The 20,866-nt window shown below is 40.8% G+C and overlaps 1 protein-coding gene across 4 annotated transcripts; it reads right to left on the bottom strand.

The window, feature by feature from the left end:
* Positions 1–4,247: 4,247 nt before the first annotated feature.
* OSGIN2 (oxidative stress induced growth inhibitor family member 2) lies at positions 4,248–20,610 on the bottom strand. Of its 4 annotated transcripts, none has more exons than XM_021543187.3 (7): positions 20,563–20,610; positions 16,623–16,712; positions 15,985–16,139; positions 11,359–11,495; positions 9,577–9,768; positions 8,813–8,904; positions 4,248–6,852 (listed from the first exon to the last, which is right to left on the bottom strand). In XM_021543187.3, the coding sequence occupies exons 3-7, from the start codon at positions 16,049–16,051 to the stop codon at positions 5,805–5,807; spliced, it is 1,536 nt and encodes a 511-aa protein (XP_021398862.1). In that variant the 5' UTR covers positions 16,052–16,139; positions 16,623–16,712; positions 20,563–20,610; the 3' UTR covers positions 4,248–5,804. The 4 variants fall into 4 exon arrangements, with proteins under 4 accessions (XP_021398862.1, XP_021398860.1, XP_021398861.1 ...); XM_021543185.3 differs by lacking the exon at positions 20,563–20,610 and adding an exon at positions 18,924–19,084; XM_021543186.3 differs by lacking the exon at positions 20,563–20,610 and adding an exon at positions 18,578–18,636.
* Between the last annotated feature and the right edge of the window lie 256 nt (positions 20,611–20,866).

Raw genomic sequence — 20,866 nt, forward strand, 5'->3', positions numbered from 1 at the left:
TGCAGCTCTTTGAATGCCTTTTCCTCTGTAGTTTGATCTTTCATTTGATTTGAGTTCCCTATTTCTCAGAATAAAAATAACTGACTTCTAGGTGACACTACTTAAATTTTTTTGCCTTCAGTCTACAATCAGTTTTCACATATTAAGATAAAACAAGCCCCAGCATGTAAACCACAGGAATATTTATCATCTAATCAAAAGGGAGGTTTTGCTCACAAATTACTTACAGAAAATGTTCTGTATATGTTTACATTGCTCATCTTAAAAAAAAAAAAAAAAGGTATGATGCAAGCATACTCCAGCAAAAGATGAAAACTGGCACTGCTACACACAAAGAAATTATATTTACACATATCTCTAAGTTCAGGTGCATTGTGTGTGAGCAAACAGGTAGATGAATATAGTCCTTTGTGTAATTTCAAACTGGAATTCCAGCATACAACCAGCATAGCAGGTCTAACAGAAATGGGCAAGGTCAGAGTATTGACTCAGTAAATTGTGCCAGGGAGATGTAAGGTAGCAGGATCAGCTCTTGAACAATGGCTCCATGTTCACATAGCAGTTGGTCCTAGCATCCAAACCAATGAAAAATATTCATATATCTAGTTAAAAGGACAACCTAAAAAATGCCAGGATTCTATAGTATTTTGTCCCTATATAGACCCTCTATAGCAAATCTAGTCATTAATTTTTTTATGTAAGTCTCCAGAGGGTGTCAAGGACAGTTTATTGAAGCATCTGCTGTAGGCTGCTACTTACACATTGACAGTGATCTCAGAATAAAGAGATGGAGGAGGAAAGTGCAAATTAGAGTTACTTAGTCTTCAAAACAAGTTATTTCCTGGTTTTGATGACTACTAATTACACCTAGGTTTTAAGAGTTTTAAACCAATTGGTTTATGATGCCCTGAAAGTACAAAATTATCAGTTAGAAAATTACCTAACATGCAGACAAGTATAATATGAACTCAAGTTCAAGGTATGCTTGCGCTGAAATGTTCTAGTGTCTATAGATGAAACCATCTTTAAAACAGCACTTAGGTTCACTATAGCTATTGTATAACACTAGAAATGCTTTCCCCCCGCCTATAATGCTTGTTCCTTACACCAAACTCATCCTTGATGACACAATTCTCCGTGTAATTTAGGCTTCAAAAATAAATCAAACTGAAACTCCCAGTGTACCATATTCCCAAAAACACACTCTGTTTCAGAAAAAGAGCTGTTTATAATTCCTTACTTCAGATTTGTATTCATAATATCACCAAAGCCTTTCTTGTTCTGTCAAAGATGCTTCAATTTCCATTCTTTCTGCTAAGTAAAATCAACTGTTACAGTATTTCAAACAAAACTTTTCTTTCAGGTTGGGCAAGGGGAAATGGGGAAAATATTTATACAAAAAGCTCTCACATCTATTGAATGCTCCTGTCTTGCTCTCTCTCTAAAATAAGAACCCACCCAAAAATTATGACAGAACATTGTTATTGTAAGGTTCTAATGCATTATCTAAATTAAGATATAACAATATAAACCTTTTTGGCATTTTTGGTTCCCTAACTTACTCAAAATCAGATCATTAGTGTATGGATTATAATAAAATCAGCTGCCTTTAAAACATATGTGCACTACCTCTTCCTATTTATTTTCCTATTTATTTAGAAATGTCTGGGAGCACTGTCAAGATCCTGCTATTACAAGAAGATACCTACTTGCTTTTCAGAAGTAGAAAATATGGTAGCAGAGTAACAAAGCCTTATCTCTTGGCACACTATGTTGCTGATCTGGTCCTACAGCTTTGTCAGCAAAGACAATTTCTCATACAGGTTGCATTCTGTGTACTTGAGTTAATGGCCAGTTACAAATCCCCAGCCGGGTGTTGGATGAGCAGCTCCCATGCAGAGCTCTTGTCACAGACCCAGATCTCCCCCCAGGAGGATGGGACACCCCCAGCCTATTGACACTTCAGCACCTGTATGTCTGCACTTCATCCTACACATGTTCTTCACTGCTTCCCATCATCCCTCACTGGTCATCACTTGTCAGCAGCAAAGACTCACTGCTAATTTTATTGCCTTTCATTCTCTTTTAAGAGCATTTGGCCTAAAAATGGCCCTTCCTTTCACCTTGAGTATGCATGTCAGGCCTGTCTCAAAGCTGAGATTTTAGTTTTATTTCCTCCAGCTTTGAGTAAATACTCTGTACTTCTGGCTCTAACCTTCTTTTCAGTTCTTGAGCTGTGAGAGAAAGAAGCTATAGCTGCCTCCTTGTATAAAATTAGTATTTTTCATTATGCAAACATCACTGTATGCAATCATTAAAAAGAAGTTGCCTACATCCACCAGGCCAGAAGTAAAATACAAGAATTTCCTAAGTGCTGAGGACAAAGGACCTGGAGCTGTGAGATACACTTTGATGTCTCTTTCTCAGTGCATAACCACTGTTCCTGCGAGCCATACTCTTTTCATGCAGTCACTGGCAAGCTCAGGCTTCTAGTCCAAGACAAAGCACTTTCCTGAGAGAGAGAAAAATCCAGTGTTGTTGTCACCACTCTCTCTGGATTACTTGCAGAAAGGATTCCTGTATTTACTCACTTGGGTGAAACTTAGGCTTATTCCTTTGTGGAAAAAGTTTTAAGCACAATTCAGTCAGAAGAGATACTGGAAAGAGGCAGATTGTTAGGAAAATCTAGTAGGAGAAACCTTACTCCCAGTTCAGCATCTGGATGCTACTTGAAATGCTCTTAGCAAGAATATAACTGGGAGACACATTCACAGCATTAAGAACCAAATCCAAGTGTAAACAGTGTTTTTCCACTAGCCTATCAGAAAATACAAAGTATGGGTTAATACAGCTTTACAAATTCTGTAAATCCAAATTAACTTACTTCAGCTAAAAATTATGTTTTTCCTGTTTGAATTTTCATGATAAATCTTAAACACTAAGTACTCTTTTAAAATCCACAATGTTTAAAAGTTTATTCTTCACAATGAAAGAAGAGCTGAAAGAAAGTCTCTCTTCTGTAAATGATTATATTACACAGGAAATTCAAATGCTTGAGGTTTTTTTTAATTTGAGAAGGTGTTTCCCCAAAAGACAAGTATTTAGTGCCAACATCTACTTAACAATAAATGCAGTAGGTAAAACTATCTTAAGGCAAAGCCCGAACTTTATTATCACCTAGTTCCTCAAAATACTAAACAGGAGAGAAACAGAAATTTCTCTCAAAATCAAAGATGTGAAAATGAAAAAGTCTAGGTCCAACTTGAAATCTAGCAATTCCTAGAAGACACAAGATGATCTTTTAGCAAAGCTTTGGTTGAAAAAAGTATCTTTATACTGGCTTGATGAACATGACCACTGAGATTTCTCTGCCCAACTAGGGGGTCTCATATGCAACTTTTTATCTCAAAAATACTGGCAAGATTGATGAAAAAAAAAAAAAGCAGTTAAACCTCAAGGTGCTGTAAGATTATACCAAAAGATATTTGAGTAAGAATAGGTCAAAAATCTCTGCTACAAAATTGTCACTACTACACACAGAGCTTGTGAGTAGCTGCAGCAGCTGAGGCTAGAAAAGGGGCTGAAGGGGTTTTTCCCCTTTTTGCAAAATAACTTCCAATTTTTTTTGTTTTTGTTTTTGTTTTTGTTTTGTTTTTTGTTTGTTTTTTTTCTCCTGGCATTTTAAATGTCTCCTGTGACAAATTAAAAAGCAGTAACATGCCATATGTTGTATCAGTTATATTGATACAAAGCTGCAGGAATTTAATCCCAGTGCAGATGTATTCTCAATAACTAAACTGAAATACAATTCTATAATAAAGTATTTAGCATTTATAACAGTTACAATTATTAGGTATCAGAGGTTTAAATTGGTTGCTATATACAGAGTTTCTTCCAGAGAAGATAAATTGTAGAATCTCAATTAAAATATGAAGAAAACAAGCTTAGATTTTATTGGAATTAAAATCAGCTCAATATCAGTATAAAAAAGTACCTTAACTAGTACTGACAATGTATGGCTAAAGCAGAAATTGATTGAAATGCTCCTTTGTTTGTGTTTATGCTCTTAAGCGTCTCTAGACTAAAATTTATTCTTAGCAGTGGTATAATTTCATAAATTATTTTGGACTTCCACTGAAAATAGTAATTTTAATTCTTGCATTCTTTAGCTTTTCAACTTCTATGTCCAAATTCTGAGCAATTTACTCAGATGCATAAGGACTTGAAGTAGCCACAGAACCCTGTAATTCAGTAGGCAGAGAAAACAGGCATTTATTGAATACAGCTATCTACCATTTATGAAAGTTAAGACAGCTGGGAAACCAGCAACCACTATCAGTTGCACAAAGCCTGACTTCCTTTTTAAAATCTGCTGAAGTTCAATATGGAGATTTTTAATCACACAAACAGAATATTTGAAACTAACACAGCATTCTTTAACACAAAAAACCCCAAACTGAAAAATTACACTTTTTCCATCATATTGGACCCGAATTAAAACATTTGGTAAAGAAACAGTTAAAGCCAATCACTTGTCTATTGGGAGTTCTGGGAATTCACTTTCCTAACTTAACCTCATGCTGGTAAATATCCTACTAGTGTGTTTAGTTGAACTAACTAATGCAAAACACAGCAAATGATATCTAGGTCTACATTATGGAGCAGAAAGATGAAACTTGGATTCAGAGGTAGGTACAAGTTAAGTCTTTGTCTTTCATTAAAAGTTTTAAGATTTAAAGGAACTATTGCATATTAGTTTTGAGATTGGTTTGTTTTTTAGGTGTCTGTAAGATATAAGCCGTTCTTAAGTTTCAAAAACTGCAGGCTAAAATATTTTACTATCATGTGCTGCTCTAGAAGAAAAAAGGGAACCAATTTTTGGTCAAATGGGAGATGAGAATATCTATCACCCACCCCACCTTCATCAGCCAAGTGATCCCATTCAGTCTTCCTGAGCTTGGAAGCAAAAACCCCTTAATTTTCTCATGTACCTAATTTTTCAGTAGTACACTAGATATTCATGATATTGACACTGTAATAAGAGCACTTACATCAGTACTTTATTGTTTATGTTAATGCATTTTTTCAGAAATTTACATATCACTGTAGGGGAAAACCTCATGTTAGTCTTTGTGCACTCACCCAAGTCTAGGCATAGTGTGAAGAAACATTAATGGATTGTGTCAAATCAGTAAAGACTAAATGGGAAAGCTTATTCTTCTATTCCAATTACCAGGATAATTTAAAACTTGAGGGATACTTCTTGCTTACAGAAGTCCTTCTTATAGAAGAAACCACTTTACTAAGTGCTCATTCCAAGTATTACTGTGACAAATAATTAAAATCTTTGTTTCAAGCAGAAGGCTCCAAATTTGCTTTGGGACAAAGAATCACTTTGTACTAAACAAGATTTCTGCTTTTAGAAGTTATTTCAATTTCATGGTAAGAGTATTCTTGTCGCATTTGACATGAAAACGTAAAACCACTCTGGTAGGTATTGCCTTTCACAGATGAAGTCTGCTCTTGTAATTGAGCAAGAGATGACAGACAGGCAGGCCAAGAGAAGTTAGTCTCATTTTCTGTTTATCTGGAAGCAATTCCAGTTGAGATCAGTTGAAATAGCAGATCATTTTTTTATGTTTTAAAGAGTGAAGTATCGTAATATCAGCATCCTTTACCAAGCAATACAAGCGCAAGTTACTTGTACACAACAGAAATATGACTGCTATCAACTTTTGCTGCCAGTGAGTTTTCTGTTAAGACTACATTTGTAATCCTGGATGTGAGAGTTTCTAATGTCTCGTTTATGGTACCCCATCACCTCCTCCATCCCCACTTTCAATCAATTCATGTTTCTTCTTTTGTCTTATTGCCAAGCACCGTGCAATGCCCAGTGCACCTCCTTTTAAAAACCGTACAAAGTTGTCTCCCACCAGAGGCCCTAAAGCAAAGAGGTTGGCTTCTTTAGTGCATTCATAAGTATATGGATCAATCTCTATAGGATTCCCCTTGCATGTGATGGGCTGATTAGAGTGATGACCTATGCTATGTCCTTGGTCCTTTAAAAAGAAAAGATTTGGGTGAGAACCTATCAGAACTAAAGCTACAGAAAACTTCAAGATTTTCTTCAGTCCAGAGGCACTCTGAAGAACACATTTCATCTCAGGCTTGAAGGAAAGTACATTGTGTTCAGGGAAACTAGTGTAAGCAGAATGTTGATTAGAGTCCATGGTATGAGACTGAGTACACATCATATGATAGACCTTATGGTATTCAGGGTAAAGCTTTTTAGGTAACTGTTTGAAAATTAGGCTTGTGTCAGTAACTCTTCTACGAAACACATGGACTACTGGGATGTTGTTGTTATAGGCACATAGTACTGCATCAGCTGCTGTTAGTCCAGCACCCACAATCAACACAGGGTCTGCCTTCCCACGTAACTTTCCTTTGCTGATTGCAGCTCCGAAGTCAGACATGGAATGGAGGACAAAAGGAAAGTCTTCTCCCTCAACTTGCAGTCGGCCAGGAGAATCAAAGGTTCCAGTTGCAAGAGCCACATTCTCAGCAAAGAGGCAGAAGGGCACATGAGAGCCATCTGTTGCTCGCTGATAACCTCTGACTTCCCAGTTTCTCTTAATAAGTGATTTCTGTCCATCTTCAATTTCCGAATGCTGTGTTTTAATATCTTCATTTTGGTGACTTCTATCTTCATCATCCTTTTCTCGGTAAAGCCTGGATACTGATGTTATGTAAACATTGTCTCTGAAATTCTTTTGGAGGCCCATGACTTTAACATAGTGTTTATAATAACAAGCTATTTCCTCTGGCATTACTCGATCACTCTTTATATTTCTGAAAGAAAATGGAATGGTTCCAATTAATAAATAGACCTTATTGGTAATTTAAAAATCAGATCTGACATACCACATGACAGGTCAAATTTATGAGGACTTAATCTGCTCAGTGTAAATGACACTGAGTTCAGCATCTTTAATGGCCTTTGATTTATTTATTCTCTTGTTTCCTGATACACAAGACCAGCTAACTTCTTAAATATAGTTTTAAATCTTTATACAATGTAAATTGCTATGGTGATTAACAAATTAGGTGTAAGAGAGCTCTGGAGTATCACAGCAGCTCCATATGGAAGTGTTTTACAAAGTTTAACATCCCAGCTATCAACAATACAGTACTGGCTAAACTTGTACCCAGTGAGAATACACTTACTTACAATCTAATTAATTAAATGTCATAGTTAAGTGCTAACTTTGAAACTCTACGTTCAATATGTTACTGGAACCAAGTATTCATTATACTTTACAAAAGACCTCTCCCTTGGGTACGGTTAAGTTCACTAAGTATCAAATGAAGTAGTTCCATGTCACATGAATGAGCAAAGCAAACATGATACAGAGTGTTAATGCAACTATGTAAACAGAATTGTGAGGTTCAAGCATTCAATAAAAAACATTTTTGCCCTGCAACCCTGCTATTACATCTATGCTTTTCTCGTGATTATTGCAGTCTCATTTATAAGAAAAATAGCTGACAGTGTAATTATTTGGAACAGCTGCATGAATTTTGCCGCTTCTTTAGAAGTAAGCTCCAGGAAGAAGGCAAAACAAACTGTATTGAACATCAGGATTGCCATTAAATTACACTTAAACCATATTTACAAGTAATCAGGCTACTCATTTTCTTAGACTAACAAGATATTACCACATGTTCTTTTAAATGATCAGGTTACTACTCTGAAAATCCTCATGAGATATTTACTGAAGAGACTAATGTGACAGTGTGACACCTCTTGCAAGGAAACTTAGGAAACTATTCTACATAACTAAAATTTTACATTATCACCAATCCTTTTATATAAGCTTGTTTAATTGTAGAATAACAGGTCAGCATTTCTGGTTTTACCATAGTTGAAAACTGTAATACATAGCTTCAGATAATAAGCAGGATTTCAGTTAATAAGGAGGCAAGATTGCTGTGGTTATCTAAGAAAAGGATTAAAGAACACAGCTACAGTTTCCTCACTTCAAGGGTTGCCCTGAAAGAAATAACAGTCTGCCCTTAAAGACATATGCTCAAGTAACTGTACTTCTTCTTTTCTCATACATGGTACAAAACCAATTTCCTTTAATTTTCCTAAAACAAAGTAAAAAAAAAAAAAATTAAAATTTTAGAAAAAGCTCATGTAGAGTGTTCCTAGGTTCATTTGCTGACACAGACCTTTATGAACTGAAGTAAAACCAGTGAACTTGCACAAGAGTAACTTTTCTTCTCAAGTTTTTTCAAGAAACTTATTGCTACAAATTAACAGAGAGATACTGAATTATTCTCTTAAAATTAAAATTCATAATTTCAGATGCTGCAGCTGTGCCTGTAAAAGCAAATGCTGAAATATATAACTTCCTGAATTGCAAGAAAGCTTGTGTGCGCAGCAACTTCAGCTGCATGGGTGTTGAAAGAGGAACTTGCAACGCCTCCCTCAGTGGATTCCTCCATCTTCCCTCACCTCTGATCAGAACTCCTTTCAGCAAGTTTCAGCCTCTTCCTGAAGTGCTGCTGGAACACACTGCTGCCTGTATGTTTTCTTTCAGTGCACTCACCAGCAGTTATTCTGCCTGGCCATTGTCAAGTTTTTTTTCCATCAGAGTACACACAGCAGAAAAATTTCCAGTGCCATCAGGCAATTTAATAAACTAAACAAGAAGCCCTCCTGTGAACAGTGAAGTTTGAATATTTTCCATTTATCTGTATTTTTATAGCCACTAGGATTCCCAAGTGGATTCTGCAGTATCTTTACCTGCGTTTGCTAGCTGCCCACTCCTTAAAGCTGAGGCCAGGCAATTCCATCCAGTCTCCAAAGCTGATGGTTAGCATAGAGCCCTCCATGGACTATGGAGAAAACATGAAGATGCATGATCAGACACATTTCAAATTCAAATTTCAATTCAAATGTAAAATGTAAATTAAAAAAAAATCAAATGTAAAAACCAGTGAAGCTGTTCTCATTGTATGCATTTAGAGCAACAAAATACCAAAATACAACATAAAACCAGGACATTAAATGAAGAACTGAACTATTTCTGAGTTACACTTAGATAACAAGCAACCATATGAACTAATAAAGAAGGTGAAGAGAGAGCATGTGAAAGGGACACTAAAAGCAAGTTATTTGAAATACAAAAGAGGAAGGAAACACAAAACATGTGAAAGCAACATCATATAAAGACACCAAAATTTAAGATTGTGTATAAAAGTACCTGAAAACAATGCAAACGAGAAAAAAAAGTTATAGAAAATACTCTTCATTATAATTAATTAAATGTGAGCTAGCAAAAAACCTGGTAATATAAGACAGCACTCATGGTCATAAACCCCCAAGTAAAGGGCAGCTTCCTCCTTCCTTTCTCATATACCACACTTACTTGGGTTTTGCTAATGAACAGCTGAAACTGCAATTGGCACTACCATCTAAAACAGCCCTAGGGTAAGGCAGTAAGAAAAATCCCAAAGTACAGAATTATCAAGTTACTCTAGGAGTGAGATGATGAAATTTTTACTCACATGCCAAGCCCCACCAGGTGGTCCTTTCCCAAGCACTATGTGGGGAATATAATTATGTTGTTCTAACTTCCAGTGCAGAACAGGTGGGTAGTCATAGCCAAAGTCAGCATCAGGGTGAAGCAACGTATCAAAAAGCACTGCAACTGGGTTTGAGGAGCGTCCTTCCAGGCCTTCTGACAGATACTCCAGATCCTGAAGGATGACAAATATAAAACTTTTAATGTTCGTCATGCTATTCTGATGTGTAGAAGTTGAATTGCAACAGAAAACATAATTCAAATTGCCTTTTAGGTAAAGGTATTTAATGTAGAGATTCAATCAAAACACTTTTCAGAAATAACTGCTATGATTCAGTTCTTTGTAACTCTGAATAGTACATTGCACCCATTTAAAAATTACATGCTAATTACAGTATTTCTGGGGCAAGTCAGTATCTGTAGAACAAAGAAGCATGTGGACAAATAGAGATCAGAGCAACTTAGTAACACTTACATTTATAGACAGAAGACTGCTTTTAACAAAGGATAGCTAATATTTCTAAGAGTCCCATTTTGATAAAGCAAAATTAGAATATAAAAACATTAAGCTTTAAACATCAAGTAGAAAAGGCTCTTTGGACAGCTCTTAGCTGGTTCCAAGACTAACTGTACTATATCTTAAAATAATAAAGATAAAATAAGCATTATCTTTAAAAAGTAAAATTAAGATTGTTTTACACACCAGATAATGTTGAGAAAATATTCTAGAACTTTGTAAAATTCACATTTCAGCATCAATTAACCAGTCTTGTTCTAAAAATTGTAATGATTGCAAAAATCATATAATAGCAGATATTTGAAGAGAAACTAGAGATTTGAAGAAAGAACTGGACATAAGACCAATTTTTGCTGAAAAAGTCAGTACAGCTTAGCTTCCTAATCAGGCAAAATATCAGGGGACTGGGAGAGGATGAAGTACATGAAACACCTGCAGCCAAAAGTTAGGCAATTTACTCTCCTGCAAAAGAAAAAGCCCTTGAGACCTAGGGTAAACATCACATGCAAATAGCACAGCACTGAAACAAAAACACCCTCCAAAATCCAAAGCCAAACAAACTCTTATTTACCCCCTACAAATATAAATCCATGTTTGTATTTCAAATAAATTAGTCACAAAGGCAATACAGTGATAACATTGTCAGTAATCCCTCAGGAGTACAGTGAGGTGAGTGAAAAACAGTGTTAACATGGCAAACCAATGGACAACTGGAAAGAAAAATGTTGGAGAAGATTTAACTAATCAAATCAGACAGAAAAATTGGGCGTATACATGGCTAACAACTATCATTACAACAAAAACACTGAAGAATGCATACTGTTCCAAAAAGAAAAATGGATTGTGTTTATAGAGGATATATGTCCCCTTAGTAGGAATTTTAGTATTTAAGAATATTTTAACCTGAACTATGTGTACTTTATGTATGTTAGTAGCACGTGTTCCCTGGTGATAGTGCCCAAACATCCCAGGATACGACAACTGGAATTCCTGCATCAGCCACTGACTAAGTCCTGCTTAATCACTCCTGGCAAGTAGTAAGAACACAACAAAGAGCAGACTGTAAAACCAAAAAAACATAACAAACTAAAGGCCTTCAAGATCCACAAACAACACTACACAGCCTAGGTTTGGATCTAATGGTCATGAGTTGATTCTATTTAAATTAACAGAATAACAAAATAACTTATTAAGGCACTAATGCTCACAGTAGGAAAAGAGCTAGACAAGAAGGCAACCAAAGCTTACTTGGTCAACAATGGAAAGATGTCGAGCTTCTTCTAATTTTGTATGTAAGATGGGGTTTGGATGTATAGCTTCAGGAGACAAATAAGGCCTGTATCCAGAGAGCAGGTAAGAAAGGCAAATTCCTGAAGGTCCATTTCCTATTAAAGAAAAAATGTACTGCTTTAGTAAAAATGTTTATAACCTACAGTTTGTTAATCACTAAATATACAGCAACAAAATAATACTGAAGTAGTATAATGCCAGATTGTCTTGATTTCAAAGCAGCTTGTAAACTTTGCAGTAAAATAAAGCTTTTTATAGGACCATCCTCCAAATGAACAGAGCAAAATTTTTTTCAGTTAAAGAGAAACAAATGCGTGACTTTTACACCAGGAAGCCAAATGGATATAAAGAAGTTCCCTAATTTACTATGTCAAATTCACTATTGTGTGAAACTGGCCTGACAGATAATGGTCTGCCTGTCAGTCACAGTGATAGCTGAATATAATTGCCATCTTACAACTTTGCATTCCCACAGGTACTGTACATCTCAGAGCAGAAAGACAATCTGGATTATATGTTCTTCAGGTCTGTCCATAAAATAAAGGGAAGAGACAAGCAGAAAGCTTAAGGCTGAAAGTCAGATGAGAAGTTATAGACGCTGCAAAGCAGCAACATAAAAGCAAAGTGACCACAGACCTGTGGGTAAGTGGATGAGAACAAGAAACTCATGTAAGGCCACATTCATTACTCAGGGAGAGTGTGAAGTCAAACACTTTTACCAGCTTTGTAGCATTTTCAATTTGTATATGTGTATTGCTGCAATTTTAATAGACAATTATTTTTAAAATGTTATTAAAAGTATGAGATATATGGGACCAAAACATTACCATAATGTAAATATTTCTATTTATTTGACTAGCATTAAAATAGGGGACCATATTTATCACATGCAGATACAGAAGTAACATTCGTATTGGAAAGTCAGACATCAAGTTACAGAAAGCTAAGTAAGAATTGTATGTGCTATGATACAAAATTTAAAGATGTGGCTATATGTTGTTATTTCTATAGCTCCTCTTACTCATTAACTGAATGAAAAACACAGAGTTTTCCTAATGAGCCACTTGTCAGTACTTTGTCTTTGTTTGGATACATGGTATTTAGCACTCACTATGCAAAGTCTGGTTTTAAGTTACTAATTCATTTATACTTTAATATAGCAGGCATTGTTGGATGTTTGTTCTTACTTCTAACCATTTCATCTCTTAATGTCAAGAATTCACAGGTCATTTACTTTTCCCCATCACCTTTGCACACACTATTTTCATCACCTGTTAACAATCCCATTTCTCCAATGCCTGTCTCCCTTTTCTGATTCCTCAGTACTAAATCCCTCATTACTTCGCTGAGGCCCTGTTCATTCCCAGTTTCTTCATACATTGGATCTCTTTTTCCTCTTTCACCAGGCTATACTCACCTGGACTCCAGTGGCAGAATAGCCCATACTTTATTATAATGCTGTGTACATAAACTGGTCACAGCCATGAGCTACAGGAAATCATCTAAAGAACCTAAAGACAAAGTTCTTCCTTACTCTCACACTGTTCTGCCCTCCCACAACATAAGATAGCTAGATATGCTTCAGTCCAGGAATTTAAAGCTTAAAGAAGATGCAAGCCCCTCCTGTCACCCATTTGCAGTAAAGAATTTTTTATGTTTATACAAGTGCACAGATAGCTTTATTTTCTCGCTGGGATATAAAGAAAGCTCATCCACAGTGGAAGGAGGAAAATATGTGCCATAGCCAAGGATGTCATGTTAATAATCACTCCTACTGGATAAGGCTACAAGAACTAAATGGTTAACAAATGTCACCCAAACGACTGGCAAGGGCCAAGGAAATTACTGAGGATGGGATGGATGGGTTATGTCTAGGGCTTAAATGGATCACTTCACAAGGCTCCATCTTCACACCACTGCCAACTTTAACCAGCTTCACTTCTCTCTGAATGGAAATTTGTTGAGGTGAAGTCCAGCAGTCCTTGTGGCCAAGAAGGCATCCTGGCCTGTATCAGGAATGGTGTGGCCAGCAGGAGCAGGGAGGTCATCCTTCCCCTGTACTCGGCACTGGTGAGGCTGCACCTTGAGTGCTGTGTCCAGTTCTGGCCCCTCAGTTTGGGAAGGACGTTGAGATGCTTGAGCACGTCCAGAGGAGAGCAGCGAAGCTGGTGAGGGGCTTGGAGCACAAGTCCTGTGAGGAGCAGCTGAGGGAGCTGGGGGTGTTCAGCCTGGAGAAGAGGAGACTCAGGGGTGACCTTATCATTCTCTACAACTTCCTGAAGGGTGGTTTTAGTCAGGTGGGGGTTTGTCTCTTTCTCCAGGCAGCAACTGACAGAACCAGAGGTCACAGTCTCAAGCTGCACCAAGGGAAATATAGGTTGGATATCAGTAAAAAGTGGTATCATGGAAAGAGTGATAAAGTACTGGAATGGTCTGCCCGGGGAAGTGGTGGAGTCACCATCCCTGGATGTGTTTAAAACAAGACTGGCACTCAGTGCCATGGTTTAGTTGAGGTGCTAGGGCATGGGTTGGACTCAATGATCTTGAAGGTCTCTTCCAACCTTGTCATTCTGTGACATTAAGGTGAATTACTGTCACTGAGTTCCTTGAACTTTTCTGGGACCATCGAGAGAGCTGATCCAAACCCAGCTCCTATTCTTTAAGCAGACTGAATCCGAGGGAAAGGAAATCCCTTGACGATATGCTGTTAAGAACACACAGGGTGAAGGTTCAGCTGCAAGGTCTGCCATTAGACTTGCTACAGTTTTCTTAGAAAATTTTTGGGAAAAAGAGAAAAAAATACTTTGAAATGACAAAATTTGTTTTTTATTTACACACGGTGCAATAAGACCACCTTCAATAAGACCTCTGACTGCAATTAGAAGACACTACTATTACACAAACTTTAGTTGTACAGTTAATATAATCTGAAACTCCATGGCTCTGTTCATTTAAGAAGCAGTTAGAAGTTTGTTTGAATAACAGCAAAATCTTCTCTTGATCAATAGCAAATAGTACTATCATCTTTACATTATATGTCTAAATTTAAAGCAAATACTCAACTTCAAGTATCATGACAGCCTTGTTATTTGGAAAGGAAGTGACAACATTCCACATAGTAATGATCAAAACTAGTGCAGAAGATAAAAATGTTTAGCACAGAATATGTTCTAAACTTAAGAGTTTCAGCATGAAATTGTTCAACCCTGATGGAATATATCTGTTTCTTCCCAACACAGGTATTGCAAAAAAGTTATTAAACCAGTAGAGAGTGTGTTCATACATGGAGGGGCAGAGGGAATGACAATTATTTCCATACTCCTCTACTACATTATCAAATAATTTTAGATCCCTTTCAAGGCTCTTCAGTGATAATAGGCTGCCAGTGGAGAACATCAGCTTGCAAGGTGTCTCAAATATATCTGTGAAGAAGCATTTGGATGATGGAGAAGTGGTCAATGCAGCTGTGTTTGGTGTCAGCACCTAGAAAAGTGCTCTAGACAAACTAAGCATTGAGCACAGGTATTTGCATAACACATATTTGCAAAACAAAACAGTGGAAACTGAATCATAAACCATATGAGAAACCTATACTAAGGTTGACAAAATGCCAGGATACCATTCACTTCAACCATGATGCAGAACTCATGAAGTGATTTATGTCTGTCACATACACCTAAGTCTGTTCTATGAGCACTATTTTAAACTATCATAAAGAGAGCTTTGAGAAAAGGCACTGTACAAACACTGGCTTTTCAAAGTTGTGGAGATACTGTGAACACATTTATTTTGCAACATAGATCTCCAAAATCTTTGCTTGTTTGCAGGTAGGTACTTGCTCTAGTCCCAACAACTTTGGACTAGATTATTGAAAACCCTTTACTTCAAATCTTTTCTTTATCCACTCATGAAGTCAGGGCAATAATGAGCTGGTGACCAGCTGTTGTTGAAAAACCTTGGTGCATTATGCTGGCACTCTCAATTAAGTTGTGTACCTATGAGCCTCCTCCCTCTGTTATCCTGTCATTTTACAAGTATGTAAAGTGTTCAATCAAGACTACAATTTGTTATTTTAAACTAGCTGAATTGAGCTGGATTAGTTTTGGAAAAGAAAGGAGAATATTTAGATATTAGTGATGGATGCAACAGAAAAAAAAGCAATTAATGAGAGGTTAGCACCTAACCAACACAGAGCATACATTATGCTTTTCACTCATCCACATGACCCCAGATTTCTACGGGTGTACCACTGACAACCTCCATGCATACAGAAATAGACGTATCACATTAATCAAACCCTATGTTATCAACACCAGAATCAATACAGTTCTTCCATTAATACTCCCATATCTGCTGCCAAATAACACAGCTGATTTTTTCAAAGCACAATTTAAATTCAAATATACTCCAACAAGTCCCTTAACATAATGTAATGCTACTGTTGTTAATTATAACAACTTTATTACTCTAATAAAGATCTTCACTGTAAGGATTCTAAGCATTAGTTGTTTATTGATAAATTATTTCATGCAGCAGGTCTACAAAGGCAATGGCAGTGAATCTTTAAAAAGGCAAAAAACTCACCTATTATTACTACTGGAAGAGTAAGAAGGGAGTCCCCAGGCAGAACAGTTTCTTCAATTAAAGGCATTCTTTTAATCTTCCTCCCAAGGCTATCACCAAAGTACTGAACAAAGGAATCCAAAAGCTGTCCTTCGGTTTCAGTGCTGCTGTAAGTTCTAATTAAGAAAGACAGATGGGAGAAAACTAAAATGAAACAGTGAACTGTTGTCAGAACAGCCTCTTGAAAAATAGTCACTTTTGATGTTTTACTTTAAAAGGTATGAAACTGGCAAAATCAAGACCAAAACAGATATGTATCTACACAATTTTACTTTTCAGCACAGCTTTTCTAACAGAAGATTTTTTAAAAGTCTACTTTCTCCCAGCAAGTCTACAGAAGGATAACAAAGAGGCACAGATGGCTCTGCAGAAGTGCAGATTTCTAATCTCAGTTTATACAAAGCCAAAGTATAGCCACAAGCATTATTTTGATCCCACACACAGTAGAACTCATTCCTCATTATCCTTATCAAATCAGGAGATACACACTGCCTAGCCAATTAGCAACATTAAGGCCAGACAAAGCCTGAAAGAGCAGCTAAGGTAGAGCAGCAGCATTCAAATCCCTTCCTGCTGGCTGAGCAGCACACAGGACTTACCTCAACAAATTTCCATTCAGAGAGAAGTGAGGCTGGTTAAAGCTGGCAGTTGTGTGAGGATGGATCCTTGTGAAGTGATCCCTTTATGCCCTAGACATATATATACACTTAAGTTTCTCTTCTAACTCTTCACTGTGTAGATGTGCTTCTAAAATACAAAGACTTGTCTTGTAATGTTTTCTATTTAATTATTTAGGAGTCCTTTCTGAAACCTTTCCAGGTGATTGAAGAAGCACAGAAACTATCAGTCTAGCTAGAAAGACAGGGTCAAATTAAAAAGTCTGTTACTGCAGTCATTTTGTCAAGTCTTTTGTAAAGTAAGGACAACCAATTTTTAACCAAAAATACCGGTACCAACATGGGGATATTTTTATAGAAAAATTTCTAAAAAATTTTCTCTTTATAAACATGGTTAATTATAAAAAATAAATAAAAGCACTCTTGTCTATTTCCTAAGACTTTGCATATCTTAAAGCTATTCTAGCATTTCAGCAATTATTTTCTACACAGGATCAAAACTGTAAGACACTGATCCAATTCCCAGGGCCTTCAAGAAGCCATGTAAACCACATACTCCCTCAACTCCCACAGCACCCAAGATTCTGTTTCAAAAGCCTTTCCTCTGTGGGGAAGTCTGAAGTAAACTGGAGACAGAGCTGTGCAGTAACAACAGCAGTAGCACGATCTGTAACTCATCTCTCTGATGGCATTGTTAAAAAGGGTGGGGAGCTATTCTGAGGTTGCATTTATTTTGGAAAGTACTTGATATCACTATTCCCTGCAGTACAAGAGGAAAAAAAAAAAAAAAGCAAATTACTTGCTTACTGTTTCATTACATCTGCACATTAGTTCTTGCAGACACCTAACCCCCAAACAGCATGAACTAGATGAAAACAAGGAGTCAGAGAGGGGATATCTAATTATCATACTGATTTTTTCACCTCTGCTTTTAGAAAGGAGCAGGTAGACTATTTTATTTTCCAGCCTTTGCTCAAAGTTGACTAAGTCAATACTACCTTATGTTTTGCAAAAGACAGGCTTAAGGGGAGCAGGCATGCTTTAGTGTGACTTTACTATACTTGCTGTGCTTGATGGAACATAAAACCAAAGGAAACATTTCAAAACTTCTTTTAAGAGATATATGCACAATGCTGTAGGCTACAGAAGAATCTTTTAACAAGAAAAATGTTGCTTTTATGCAGCTTAGTGTATTACAAATTACCACACTAGTGATTTTGCACACAATGTGCAGTTTCTTATTCTGCACACAATGTACAGTTTCTCATTCTTTGCACAAGAATACCTGCACACAAAATGCAGTGCATACGAAGGAGTGTTGTTAGCAGCATGTTCTTCCTTTGCAAGAACATCATACCAGACCCAGCAAGATCTGAAGTTAGGGGCCATCACCTTTCTAACCTCTGAGCATCACTGAAAGCCACCAAGTACCAGCAGTTTTCACCTTGATAAAACTTACAGTAGACAGCTTTGCAGTGGTGGGGACTTGGCACAATCACCTACGGCTCTAATCCTGCAGACATGTAAGTGGGCACAAGATGAGTCAGTTCCAACACTAGTGCCTAATTTATCTTATATTGGTCACTCAAATAACCTGGGGAGTTACATTCTGTCAATCGCCGCCCAGATTCTAAACATATGCAAACAAAACGCAACATACACATAACAGTTCTTCTTCCATTTGAAAAAGCTAATAATAATAATAATAATTTTATAACAACTCGTAATTTGTTGCAAGTTATTAAAATAAATACGTTTTTCAAGCAGCCGTTTTGAAAGATGCTAGAATACACTGCGTACTGTTAGGGGGAAAAAAAGAAAAAATAAAAAAAAAAAAAAAGAAAGAAACGGACTGTGGTAGGCGGTTAACAGAAAACCCGTTATATAAAAGGAATCTGAATTTGTTCTCAACCTGACACTTCGAGAAGAGAATTTACCGCTGCCAGACTGTCGGATTTCGTTCAGCTCAGCGGGCGGAGCGGTGCCCGCGGGGCCGGCATCCCGGGCGGCGCGGCGCTGCGAGCCCCGCAGCGGCACCGAGCATCGGCGGGCGCGGGCTGCCCCCGGCCCGGCTGCGCTGCCCAAGGTCACGGCGCGCCCGCCCGGGCCCCGCCGCCGCCATCCGTCCCCGGCGGGGCCGTGCGGGGCCGGGCAGCGCCGCGCTCGCCGCCGCAGCCCCGCGGAGGCCGCGGCCCCGCCGGGATCCCCGTCCTGCCCGCGCCGCCCCGGCGCCGCCCGCGGCCCGGCTCCCGCGCCGCCCCGCCGGCCCCGCCGCCGCCTCACCTGAAGTGACCGGCCAGGGAGCAGCGGCAGCACCACACGGGCATGGGAGCGCCGGCGGGGCCCAGCGATGAGGCTGCGGGAGACTCCGCACGCCGGCTCCCGCTCCTCCTCCTGCCGCCGCCACTGTGGGACCGCGCCGCGCCGTCCCTCCTCCCCGCTCACATGCGGCACCGGGTCACACGGGAGGAGGAGCCGCCGCCAGCACCGGCAGGGAGGAGGAGGGACGAGCGGCTTGAGCAGAAAGGAGGAGAGCAGAGACGCGGAGAGAGCGGGGAGGAGAGTACCGCTTTCCCCTGCTGGGCTGCCGCGGCCCCGCGGCCCCGCTCCCGCAGGAAGATGAGGGATGCGCCGCCTCCCCCGGGGAGGGCGGGCAGCCCCGGCCCGGCGCGGGCAGCCCCGGCCCGGCGCGGGCAGCCCCGGCCCGGCGCGGGCAGCCCCGGCCCGGCGCGGGCAGCCCCGGCCCGGCGCGGGCAGCCCCGGCCCGGCGCGGGCTTGGGGCGGGTGGGAGGCGGCGCAGCAGCGCGAGGCAGCTCCGCGGCCCCGCGAGGCGTGTGCCGTTCCAGGGGACTGACACCGGGCTGGGACCCGCACTGACACCGGGCTGGGACCCGGACTGACACCGGGCTGGGGACCCGCACTGACACCGGGCTGGGACCCGCACTGACACCGGGCTGGGACCCGGACTGACACCGGGCTGGGGACCCGCACTGACACCGGGCTGGGGGCCCGCACTGACACCGGGCTGGGGGCCCGCACTGACACCGGGCTGGGACCCGGGACTGACACCGGGCTGGGACCCGCACTGACACCGGGCTGGGACCCGCACTGACACCGGGCTGGGACCCGGACTGACACCGGGCTGGGACCCGGGACTGACACCGGGCTGGGGCCCGGGACTGACACCGGGCTGGGACCCGGACTGACACCGGGCCGGGACCCGGACTGACACCGGGCTGGGGCCCGGGACTGACACCGGGCTGGGACCCGGACTGACACCGGGCCGGGACCCGCACTGACACCGGGCTGGGGCCCGGACTGACACCGGGCCGGGACCCGCACTGACACCGGGCCGGGACCCGGACTGACACCGGGCCGGGACCCGGACTGACACCGGGCTGGGGACCCGGACTGACACCGGGCTGGGACCCGGACTGACACCGGGCTGGGACCCGCACTGACACCGGGCTGGGACCCGGACTGACACCGGGCTGGGGACCGGGACTGACACCGGGCTGGGGACCCGGACTGACACCGGGCTGGGGACCCGGACTGACACCGGGCTGGGGCCCGCACTGACACCGGGCTGGGACCCGGACTGACACCGGGCTGGGGACCCGGACTGACACCGGGCCGGGACCCGGACTGACACCGGGCCGGGACCCGGACTGACACCGGGCCGGGACCCGCACTGACACCGGGCCGGGACCCGGGACTGACACCGGGCCGGGACCCGCACTGACACCGGGCTGGGGCCCGGGACTGACACCGGGCTGGGGGCCCGCACTGACACCGGGCTGGGGGCCTGCACTGACACTGATGATCCTGGCTCGCAGCATCCTGCTGTGCCCCATCGGGTTTCTCATGAGACGCGCATGAAGAAATTGACAGAAATCAAACAATTAAAAATTTTTCTACATACCTTTTGACTAACAGCCACCTGTTCGGGAGCAAGGCTTCATATATGAGCGAGTTAGTTGCTTTGAATTGTGTCTTATAAATATTTTGCAGGAGTGGCAATCTGGGGAGAAAGCATTCCTTCCCTAGTCACACCCATCTCAGTGACTGTGGTTGGCAAGAGCTCAGGAGGTCATCCAGTCCAACACCCCGCCCAGGCAGGGCCATCCTGAGCCAGCTGCCCAAAACCAAGGCCAGGTGAGTTTTGAGTATCTCCAAGGATGGAGATTCATGACCTCCCTGAGCAACCTGCTCAGGTGTTTGACCAC

The sequence above is a fragment of the Lonchura striata genome, chromosome 1, assembly GCF_046129695.1.
Source record: "Lonchura striata isolate bLonStr1 chromosome 1, bLonStr1.mat, whole genome shotgun sequence".
NCBI lineage: Eukaryota > Metazoa > Chordata > Aves > Passeriformes > Estrildidae > Lonchura > Lonchura striata.